The 12,505-nt window shown below is 37.7% G+C and overlaps 1 protein-coding gene across 6 annotated transcripts in view; it reads left to right on the top strand.

Annotated features, from left to right (window-relative positions):
- Positions 1 to 10,331, top strand: part of LOC112058377 (sodium/potassium-transporting ATPase subunit alpha) — a 94,278-nt gene extending 83,947 nt beyond the window's left edge. For 4 of the 6 annotated variants that reach the window (XM_024099166.2, XM_052888161.1, XM_024099163.2 and 1 more), the window contains 5 exons: positions 279 to 494; positions 2,907 to 3,001; positions 7,180 to 7,354; positions 8,128 to 8,360; positions 8,722 to 10,331. In XM_024099166.2, coding sequence (XP_023954934.1) covers positions 279 to 494; positions 2,907 to 3,001; positions 7,180 to 7,354; positions 8,128 to 8,360; positions 8,722 to 8,842 — 840 coding nt within the window. In that variant the 3' untranslated portion in view covers positions 8,843 to 10,331. Of the gene's footprint in view, positions 1 to 278; positions 495 to 1,163; positions 1,259 to 2,906; positions 3,002 to 3,981; positions 4,077 to 7,179; positions 7,355 to 8,127; positions 8,361 to 8,721 lie in introns of all 6 variants that reach the window. The other 2 variants (XM_024099164.2, XM_024099165.2) reach the window with 2 other exon arrangements.
- Positions 10,332 to 12,505: the final 2,174 nt, after the last annotated feature.

The raw sequence follows: 12,505 nt of genomic DNA, 5'->3' as shown, positions 1-12,505 counted from the left end.
AAGATAATAGTAGAAGTTTATGCCAATCAAAATGACGTATAATTCTTTCCTGAAAGAATCCTGAAGAAATCCCGTTGTTCTTAACAATGTACCTTGACGTGAAACATAGGAACTTGTATTAAAAAAGCCCATCGACGACTATCATCCAACTTTGCTAAACATTCAGAGAATTCCCGAACAAATACATGTACATGAGAACAAATACATGTAGACAGACTTTCTGACTCTTGAAAAGTCAAGTTTATCTATTTGTGACTCTACTGCCATTTGTTCCACAGGCCGCTGACATGATCCTGCTCGACGACAACTTCGCCTCTATCGTCACTGGTGTGGAAGAAGGCCGCCTTATCTTTGACAACCTGAAGAAGTCCATCGCTTACACTCTGACCTCGAACATTCCAGAAATCTCGCCCTTCCTCGCCTTTATCCTTTGCGACATTCCACTGCCCCTCGGCACTGTTACCATCCTTTGCATCGATCTCGGAACTGACATGGTGAGTTTAACTCTAAGTCCTATGTGTTACGGTTCAATATCCTATGTGTATTTTGACTTGCAAGTGAATATGTATTCACGTTTCCCTTATACCTGAAAATTTGGCGATAATTAAAACATGAGAATTGCAGTGGTTAACGAGTTATATGCGAGATAAAAGATTACGTGGGACACAGTTATTGTATAAATCTTTCGTGGTACATATCTGCTTGCATCAACATGGATATATAAACAGATCGACTGTTTGATAAATATTAGACTTTTTTATATTATCTATAATACAGATCTATGCTTTTATTATCGGAGTTACCTGTTTATGTAATCACCAAATTGAGAAGTTATAATGCAATAATAATCATACTATAAATATTTTAATATTGTTCTAGCAACATAAAACCGGTATGGTTGCAACTACCTTTCAGTGTTCTATGTTTAATTTAATAATTTTCAGTCAGAAACGATCCAAACCTCATATTGTTATAACACAAACTAAACGAAAATCACAGAAACGTTGAAAATTACAGAATAAATGAACGTATTGTGCACGCAAATGGCGTCCATTTTACGTGCACGTTTGACACGTAGTTTGTGTATAAATTGTAAAATTAAAAGAGGTTCTCTGTGGTCATTTTCCTTTAGTTTGTGGTACCTAATAAGATATTGACACTAGGTGCCTGCCATAGCGCTCGCGTACGAGGAAGCGGAGGCGGACATTATGAAACGCCCGCCGAGAAATCCCTTTTGCGACAAACTTGTCAACGAGAGGTTTCTGTTCCCATTACATACGATGTGCTGCCTCATATAACCCCTAACCAGTTTTCAGCTAACGCTGCTGTTGTCTCGGTATCGTGAACGAGTGGAGTGTGAACCTAATTTGAACCTCATTTCTATATAATCATAACGAACAAATTTATTTGAATTATATCCCAATCTTGGATATAGCAAATAACGCTTTTTATTTTTTCTGTCATTGATTTGATTTTTTTAAGTTTTGACAATGTTGCTATTGTCAAAGGTTTCACAAGGAATCTTAGAAGTATTTTTGGTTATATTATAAGATTGTTTAGCTATATAAATTTCTAAGTAACCCATAATTATAAAAATAGCCTAAAGCAGTTTTAAGATATAATATCATTCAGCAAAGGTATGATTACATAGAAACTATAATATAATTTTAAGAAATCTACTAAATGGAGTTTTTTTTAGCATACGACGCATTTTATTAATGATGGAGTGCCGCTTGATTAAATAGATATGTGTTGTTTGTGTTACGAAGTGGCGACAAATATATTTACTTAATCTGAAACTTTCGAGGTAATTTCCCAGCTTGTCAATTTACAACCTTTATGGCAAAAGGGAAAAGACGTTTTGGGAAAACCTCAAGAGATCACCAGTTCGAAACAACTAAACTAATGGTTCTAAATTGATTACGAAGACTAATTTGTGTGTTTGTTCCTAGTCATATAAAAGTTATTCGGCTAATCTATTGGCTATCGTAAGGGACTCGAACACATGTTACTACTAGGAAGTACGATTGTCTCGTATTTTTGGTAAATGTTGCACATGTAAGGCATAAGAAACACAACACATTGATTTTACAACAATCACATCATCCCCATATACCATCATCATCATCTCGAACACTCATCGATTGTTATATCGGGACGCATCGACTCAAAATCGATTCTGTATCACCAACATTACCATCATTCGATTAAGTTTTGTTTTACATCCCTGGTGGTGATCAGTGTATGTCATAATCATGGTATTTTATGTTTAACATTTTGTTTTCTGTGATAGTTTGTAAGCATCGCAAGATATTGTAAGCAAACGTCCCGTTTAGAGATTCTCTCGCCTCCTATTTTATTAAATATTGTGGGGCAAATTATAGAATGGTATGCGCAGGAGCAGTTTTATCAGAGATATCCATCGAATTTTTTGGTATCTTGTGAAGATAGCCAAATGGACTAATTACTCAAACTTATAAGTTCATTTGGTTGTTCATATGATAATCTTAAATCCAAAAGAAAAGGGTCTGGGTCTAATCAGGTCTGAGTCTCGCCAGTTGGATTCAAATATTTAGTCTCAATACGAGATTTACAAGACTTAGAAAGACAAAACAAAAGTATCAATGCTAAATTCACATTTGGCAAAACTAGTCATTGATGATGTCCCTGAACATAATTATTTGGGGAAGGGATTGGGAGTTAGGAAGGAAGTATATCAGTTGCGATTGCCATGTCCCCCTTGTTCTTTCGTCTTTGATGTTTCGGGACGCCGCTGCTTTGTGCGCGCGCGAGAGGCGCGGGGCGTTTGCTTGCAAGCGTCTTGTTAAGTGTTGGATGTTGTGACACGTGACACGTGAGTGGCGACGCACGCTTGCCGACCGCTGTCATAGCTAGTGTTTGTGTAGGTGCCCGCCATTTCCCTGGCTTACGAGGAGGCAGAATCTGACATAATGAAGCGACAGCCGCGTAATCCTTTCACTGATAAGCTCGTTAACGAGAGGTAAAAACACGGCGAGCGACCGCTCGTTCAGAGTTATACTATTCGCTATTTGCTTGCTACCACGTGTACATTAGTCTTCAATATTGGGGGCTGGTTGTTGCCGGCGCGTGCAGTCGCGCGAGTAGAGTGTGGATATTGAAGGCGACAATCGCACCGCTCCCGTTTTCTGCCTTGCGTTGTCTTTTAATACTTTTCTATATTAACTGATCTCCTGTTTCCTTTAACGTAGCTTGATGTTGCGGTGGAACAACGCGTTTACAGCCCGCAGTGGACGCGTCCGATGAAACGCGTTGTTCCACGTACGAAGTGTGGTTTTTTTTATATATTGATTACATTTTCTAATATATTTGTGGTTAGTGTGAGTGATCGTGTCCAAGGTAAGTTGTCGATGTAATTCTTGTGTCTGCCATCTATCTTTTCTATCGTGCATGTTTTATTTCCGAACACATTATTTTTTTTACATTTATTTAGTACAGATATCGTTTACTCTTTTTATTATTTATTTTTTTATCTTTCACATCCTTCCATATACACCATAACACGATATTATATTTTTCACATCGTACCCGTTACCATCAGATGACGTAGGTATTTTTGATCACGATTCATATCACCGCATATACCGTAGGTAACAACGTCGTCGGTAAGGCTCCATTACGAACTATTTTAGATACATCGAACACGTATTCGTAACTAATTACTCGATATTAACTTTTCTAGGGCTTATTTGTAACTGTCATCTCTAGTGTAGTGTTTCAGATTACCTATACTATGCGACGAGCTATTTTATGTCTCACACGCTATACTTTCCTACTTTATGATATTTTTTAGTACATTAAGTATTTTTAGTGGTACTGTATATTGTATTTGTATACGGAGCTAGAGGTGTGGAGGGGGGTGGTGGGGGGTCAGTGTACAGTATAGGTGCAGCGGTCCGCGCCCGCCATGTTGTATGTGCTGATTGCTTGGTGTTTACGAAGGTACCCGCTATATCATTGGCGTACGAGGCGCCCGAGTCCGATATCATGAAGCGGCAGCCCCGAGACCCTTACCGCGACAACCTCGTCAACAGAAGGTCGGCCGCACCCGCCACCAGCGCCGTGGCATCGCTTACTAGATACTCATCTGGGTGTTGACACAATGTATAGCCCCACTATCAAAATTGTATGCGCAGGGTGCAATTTGACCATCTAAATATTTGGTTGCAGCATCAGAATTGAATTGTTTATTTTTCCATTGCTGATCGTAAATTACAGTGTTTTTAAAGCATATCGCTTGCGATGTAGTTGGTAATCTGCGAACAGCTTGACTCTATGTCAGTTAAATGGAAAAATAAATAATATTAAATTGCTTGGGGATTTCATTTATTCAACGATATTAGGGCATTCTGAAATGAATGATCTCACGTATAACTTCAAATCGTGGATATCAGTATTTGACGATTGTCATACCACTCAGATGTGATATGAAAAGAAATTGCTTTTTCTTTTTAGTCAGATTTGATACTAGACCGTTTCTAAGTATTATTACAAGTAAGTATTTAAGAATATATGACTTGAGTTAAGGAATCATGAAAAGGATTCGATATGTACCTACCTAGTTGGAGAGGAATCAATAAGTGTAAGTAATATCGAGAGGAATCATGTAAACCATGATTTCTGTTAAACTGTTGGTGTAGTTATATACTATCAAATCTGACAATAAAGAAACTGTATTTTTTTTTTATTTAACAAAAACACCAAAGTTGAAAAAAAGGGTTTGTTAATCAAGAAATGTAATTTTCCTTAAAGTAATGTAATAGTTTAATTGACCATAAAATAAAATTGTATCCTGTGCATAAAAAAAACAAATTGGTTTAAAAAAATCTGTAATAATAATTATTTTAATGGTGCGGGCTACTTGTGAACAGTTCCATTTGACATGGATGTGGAAGAGTGATTATGAAGAAATCCCCAAACCCTAAATCCAGCACTTTGCAATAGGGATGTTGACGTCAAATCACATGCATTAAAAAAATTAAGGATACCACAAAAATATAAAACAAAAACTAAAAAAAAAAGCTAATTTTGGAGGGCTAAAGTTCTTTCTCGCTGAAGAGATGCTATGTATTTTTTTGACATGGCAAGCTTTTAATTTTTTATCTAATCAACCTATACCATGTCTCTTTTTGGAATTAAGTCGCATACCCTATTGCCCGTATATAAACAAACCAAGCCCCTGTAAAGCAATGTACCTAATTAACCAAACAAACCGATCTCTACTCTGTGTATAATACACGATTTGTTCTCTTTACTTCCTTTAGTTTCTTGAGAATGAATTTATTATACAAACGAAATAGTTTTCTTTTTAGAATCCTTTCTAATAGATCATAGACAATAGACTTTTTAACTCTTTTTAAAAATCTTCACTCTTCCATATTTTAAAGATAGATTGAACAAAAAAAGCGATATTGCGCAGTGACAATTTGCACGTTAGCGATCAACATAGAGAACCTAGTTGTCATACAAATAGTGGATTAATTGTGTGTGGTTGTGTTTAGTAATCGTAGAATGAATATTAATAGAATATTTTAATAGAAAAAATTTTAGTTTGTCTTTTTTTTTTTCAAGGAATGACTTAGGCGAGATGGAGCGTACTGTAATAGTTTTCATATTTATACTTTCCTTTCGAATGTTTATTTTTTTTAATATGCCGGGTATTATTATACTTTTTTGTGTATATAACATAGCAGTTTTATAGAAGCACGGCGTATTCGGAAACACGGCATAGCGTAGCAAGCTGTTAAGCTAAAAGCTTACGTCACCAACACAGAACACATTAACTTTTATTGAGCTGTCCCTTATTTTTTTTTTAGATCACAAACGCTTTTGAACGATATTGTTTGCTTGTGCTTATCGGTGGTTTATTAACAATAATGCATGTGTGGCGTGAAACTGTAAGTATTACTAACATAACAATGACATGAAACGTTGAAGTAAAGACCGATTTTTTTTAATTTTTTTTTTTTTCAAAAACATACATTAATTTTTTGTAATACTACAGGATTAAACTTACACAATTTTTTATTAATTTAAATGTAAAACTTGAATTTTAATTATTTTTATTTGTCTATAATGTATGTCGGTTTTTACTACTTCTATGATGAATTTGCAGCCGAAATATGATAATTATCTATTAAGAGTCCAATTTTTTATGTAATCTAAACAAGATGCCCGACTTTTATGAACATTTTTTTTTGGTTCTTAAGTTTTTTTTGAGATATCATATTAAGGTATGCATCTTCAGTTCCACACAAAACAAAGCTTTACTACAATTCTACTTATTGCGCGGAAATTTTATCCAATACCCAATTGCATGAATAATTAAAGGAAAGACATTTCAATAAATGAAAAGCTTAGTAAATTGTACAAGACCACAAGGTCACACGTTTAGATTGAACACCGGAGAATGCTTTCAAAGCACGCAATATATAAATTACATGAAAAGGACCGACTTTTTTTAAAGAGTTGGTTTGGAAATAGACCTAGAGTTATAGAGTGTAGATAAAAATCTAAATTAGAATTTAAACTTTTACTTAATGTAAATTTATTAAAAACCATGCATATATAACATTATCAGATCTTATTAGTAGGTATACTCGTAAATATAACCTAACTACCTTCGTCTGACCTGATGTCAGGAAGAGGCTAATAAAGAATATTTTCTATTAGAATAAGCCCATCTGTGAAAAAAATCACGAACATAATAATTATTATTAACATGCCGTTTTCAACCGCCATAGAAAAACCTCATGCAATAAAAGCTTTTAAAGACTTAGATTAACTTCCTCATCAATCAGTGTCTCCTTAGGAATATTTATCTGAATCTATCCTATATATTAAAAATTCAAAGTCAAAATCAAAAACTTTATTGGGATACTAGAACTTTTCGTTCTAGAATCTGTTTGAAAAGTCTAGGTCAGAGGACTTCGACCGTTATTTTCTCCAAAATTCTGAAGAACAACTTACAAATGTTGTAGAACATAGACATTTCTGAGTGCCCAACGTAGTTTATAAACGAGTAACAGAGACGGTAAAAGTTTAAATTCTGATGAAACCAAAGTCAGTCCTTTATGTTCGCTTAAAAATCACATGCACCCAACTCACAGGTCGTATAATATTCATCTTGGGGGTTGACAGGTTGATTTCCATGGCGTACGGGCAAATTGGTATGATCCAAGCGGCCGCCGGATTCTTTGTGTACTTCGTGATCATGGCTGAGAACGGATTTCTGCCTCTGAAACTGTTCGGCATCAGGAAGCAATGGGACTCGAAGGCTATCAACGACTTGACCGACTCATATGGACAGGAATGGGTACGTACATTTTCTGCTACATATGGAATTTTAGCCGCAAATTTATTACATTTTATGTTCATTTGTAGAAGTTTATTACCGATTGTATTGTATGTAAGTAATAGTAAAAAAGTATTCTTTGACATTCGCAGTTTTGTGAATTTTTATTTTTGACTGACTTCTTTATATTGATATCCTAAAAAGCCAGGCTTTTTAAGATGATCATCATTTAATATCGAGATCTAAAAAACTAAAATTTCTTCAGGCTTCATGACTCGAGCAAACCTGCATCAAAGCTTAGGTATATTAAATTGCACCAAATCACGCTCGATTGTACCCTGATTGTAATTCTCTTCAACAATCATACTTAAAATAATATTTCCGTAGAAAATATTATTGAGAAAAAGTTAGAAATCTTCTACTTTATTATTCACGCTAGCGGACCTCGTGAATCCGTCTTCGAGTTATTTTTTTGTTTTCCCCATTATTTAACCATTCTTGATAAATTTTCGCGACAAAGGGTAGTCTATATGGTCACATTTATCTCTGCCCCAAAATTCTTCGTGCGCAAGGTAACCGAACAGACTGACAGAATTACTTTTATAACATTTATAATATTAAGTGCCAGTTTCACCACCTACGTCTAATACGCGTCTAATAGCTTATTCACAATTTTATCTTTGTCATTTGACATAAAGTAAGAAAGTGACAATAAAACTTACAGGTAAAACTGGCCCTGTATATGGATTTATAACTACGGATTCATGCCGGTAACGCAATGAACGTTTTTGCAGACCTACCGCGACCGCAAGGCCCTGGAGTTCACCTGCCACACCGCTTTCTTCGTGTCCATCGTAGTGGTGCAGTGGGCCGATCTGATCATCTGCAAGACCCGTCGCAACTCCATCGTTCACCAGGGCATGCGCAACTGGGCTCTGAACTTCGGCCTGATCTTCGAAACTGCTCTGGCCGCCTTCCTCTCGTACACTCCAGGCATGGACAAAGGCCTGCGGATGTATCCTCTCAAGTGAGTCAATCATCTCTGCGTATCTACAATCTTAGGTCGCTGCTATCTCGAGACTCCCTTTGAATTAGTTTTGCTTGTTCACCGAATGTTTCATTGTTTATGTTCCATTGGAAATATCTTATCTCGGGACTCCTTTAAATTCAGTTTTGCCCGTTTACTTAATGTTTTAGTTTGTTAGTTTAAATCAAATGCAACTTTGAACATTTTAGTGACTAGTATTTACAAATTGATTCTCGTTTTTGAGCATATTTCAATGCGATGATCGCAATGGATGTCTTCTGAAATATAACTTCTTTCAATTCATTAATTTTTCATGCCCTTTTCCATTTCCATTTTAAAATGATTGTTGGGTTGTCCGTAGGTTCGTGTGGTGGCTGCCCGCCATTCCGTTCATGCTGTCGATCTTCATCTACGACGAGATCCGGCGCTTCTACCTGCGCCGCAACCCGGGCGGCTGGCTCGAGCAGGAGACGTACTACTAGACGCACCGACCACGTCCACACCGCCGCGTCGTGCATCATTAGTTACTGCGTACACGTTCGTTTGTGTTGTTACATCAGACTGACAGTACACGGCGCGGTGCCGTCACTGTGTATGTGTATTCGCTGTCGTGTACGCTTCTCACCGCTTGCTGCCGTGCGCCGCCGCCCGCTACCGCTGTATATATGATCGGTGATGGATGAATTTGTGACGTTCAAAATGTTTACACACGATATATTGTTTGAGAATTGTGAGTTATTTTTATATCGAAATCTGTTCGGAAACGAAATTTTTGTGTATCTGATTCGCGTACGCGCACACAACGGATCCGGTGGCACGCGAGTGTCGGGGGGTGCGGTCGGGCGGCTAGTATATAGAGTTAATACTGATATAATTGTTTTACACACACTAAGCGATAAGTACAGTGTCTAGCGGTAGTCGTCGCGCCGTGCGGGCGCCGACGAGAAGCATTTGTTGTAATTTAACAGTTAAGGAGCTACGATTATTAAATTTTTAAGTGATTTAGATTAAGTTGAATTTTTCGAGTGAATATAACGTTCAGTTGACGATTCGAACGGGTGCGTGGTGTGTGAGAGGTCGATGTGGAGTGCCTGCTTTAGTGTACTACTGCTTACTGTTAGGTAGGTAGTTGAAATTTTGAAACCATATTTTCATTCGTAAAGTAGATAACGAAGCATACACAGTCGCGATCGCTTGGAGGGCCGCGCGCGGGCGCCGGCGCCGCCCGGTCCGGCGCGCACCGTTCGGTCGCTCGCCGCTCGGTCGCGCACCGCTGGGTCGCTCGCCGCCCGGTCGCTCGCCGTTCGGTCGCCCCGACCGATCGCCCCGTCCGACCGGGCGGCGCCGGCGCCCGAACCGCGGCCCGGGCCGGACACTATGCTTTTCTTTTTCTAAAATTAACTGAAGTTAGTGTTTTTTGTGAAATTTATTAAAATAGTCTGCTCATGGTAATTATGTAAGATTTAATTTCTTAATTAAAAGATAATAAACAAAACGTAGAAATGCGTAATTAGAACTTTTTAAAATTATACAGTTATGATAGAGTCACCTTGAGTTGGTCGGCGCTGGGCCGCGGCCGAGTCGGCCGATCCATTTCAATTTTCGTAACGAATATATAACATATAATAATGGTTATAAAAGTAATAATTATATTACATTATAGCAACTATAAATCTAAATTATATGAAATGTTTATAGATTTAAAGTGATGTTTGTTTGTTTAGAGTGACCTTCTGTGCTTGTTCGTCGGAAGTCGGATCGATGTACACCTCACAGACAATAGTCGTTGATTCTGATTGATATACTTGTAATGATTGGATCCTTGTGGGCTATTCGTTTACGTACACTGTAGGACTAACATTGTTTTGCGTTCGACAGTTCTTTACACCGTTTCTTTTTATAGTATTACTCTGTTGGCTAGGATGCTGTAAAAATGTAAGTGTTAATAAAAAAAACATTTTCAAAATATTATTGCGATGTTTCATTGGTATTAGCTATTAAACATTAAATTCTATTTATGCTGAACCTTGGTCTGATTTGCTAATGTTTAGCACGAACACCTCAACCCAAAAAATACTCGTACGTAATCCAGTGACTTTTCGTAGCATTTAACGAGCAAAAATAAATACTAGCATTTACTGGCTTAGCGGTACGAAGTTATATCCTGACGAGTAAGCTTACTGGCCGTGATAGCCCAGTGGATATGACCTCTGCCTCCGATTCCGGAGGGTGTGGGTTCGAATCCGGTCCGGGGCATGCACCTCCAACTTTTCAGTTGTGTGCATTTTAAGAAATTAAATATCACGTGTCTCAATCGGTGAAGGAAAACATCATGAGGAAACCTGCATACCAGAGCATTTTCTTAATTCTCTGCGTGTGTGAAGTCTGCCGATCCGCATTGGGCCAGCGTGGTGGACTATTGGCCTTACCCCTCTCAGTCTGAGAGGAGACTTGAGCTCAGCAGTGAGCCGAATATGGGTTGATGACGTACGTAAGCTTACTGGGATTTTTTATAGATATAATTGATTGCTCAAGCAAATGCTCACCAGTATACCTAATGAGAGCTAATACGCCTTCAGTTTTAATTGTATAGTTTTACTAGCTGATGCCGCGCGATTTCCATTCCCTTAGGAATACGGGGATAATATACGGCCTTATCGATAAATGGGCTATCTAACACTGAAAGAATTTTTCAATTCGGACCAGTAGTTCCTGAGATTGGCGCGTTCAACCAAACAAACTCTTCAGCTTTATAATATTAGTATACATTTTACTTGACCGGTTCGATATATATCGATGACGATACATACACTACATACAGTTGAAACTACAGATCTGTACTATGGTAGCCCACCCACCATAAGGTGTTCACCACAACATCTCGAGACGAGAGTAAGGCAAATGTCGACCAATAGTCATCATTTGAGTCAACCTGAGGCGCAGGCTTGTGTCTGTAAACAACAACCCATCGGAACACTGCAATGCTGCTAGAAACAAGGAAAGTAAGTAAATACATATCTCCACTAATAGAAGATCTTGATCATAACGTTAAATTTAATCGTTCGATTAATGCCCTGAGACTCCCGAGAGCCTCTGCAATGTCTAAGTCATCGCTCAGAGATTTAGATAACATTTTTCCAAGTTAAACTACTCCACAACTCAAACTGACGCTTCATCTAACATTATGGTCGGGACCACCTTCGGACCTTTACTAGCTCGAAAAACTACCATCTCCGACTTTCGCATTTTAATTAATATTGGATTACCTTTTATTTAGGTGCTAAGTAATACTAGATATAGAGCATAGCTCAAGTTATTAAAACTAACTCCGCCAATATGGCATTTAACGCCCGTGCCACAGTCTAACTATATAGTTAATGTACAGATTAAACGACTAAGGAGATATCAATCTTCCTTGAGGCACACCAAACTCAATTTTAAACTCATCAAACGCTGTCACACCATAGCATAGTAGGTATTCGTCTGGCTTTCTTACTGGTACCTCATCAGTTCGAGTTCGACATACAATGCTGAGTCGCGCGTTTTTTCCATGATGAAAAGTTGCACAGATCTAGAATACTCGTAAGTCTCGCTGACGCTCTGCAGATAATTTTTCTGCATCTGCCCCTGTAGCCAAGAGGCACGTCGATTCTCTTTCTACGATCGTAAACGCTTCGAAAACTAGAAAAATGTATGAGAATGACAGATCTTGATCATGTGACCTGTAAATAGCAAATGTCATTCCCATACTTTTTTTTAGTTTTCGGAGTGGCACGTCGATTCTCCGAAACGGAGAATTATTTATTATTATTATTATTTTTTTATTAAGGGTGACTTATGTGCGAGTGTTCTTAGACATGTTTGATCAATCCTCAATCAGTTGAGTTATTTATCAATAGGTACTTATAATAAACCTGTAGAGAGGTCAATTCTGTACATGATATATATTTCCAAAATAACTATCAGGGGGTGATTAGTGATCGATACTGATGCCAAAAATGCAATCAGTAAAATTTTTGTCTGACTGTATGTTCGTTATAGAAACAAAAACTACTCGACGGATTTTAACGAAACTTAGTTTTTAGTATACTTTTCATCACGCTACGATTATTAGAAGCGAAGCAGTGAACGGAAATGTTGGGGAA

The sequence above is a fragment of the Bicyclus anynana genome, chromosome 21 (assembly GCF_947172395.1).
Source record: "Bicyclus anynana chromosome 21, ilBicAnyn1.1, whole genome shotgun sequence".
In the NCBI taxonomy this organism is placed as follows: Eukaryota; Metazoa; Arthropoda; class Insecta; order Lepidoptera; family Nymphalidae; genus Bicyclus; species Bicyclus anynana.
This window is presented reverse-complemented; position numbering and strand designations above follow the sequence as displayed.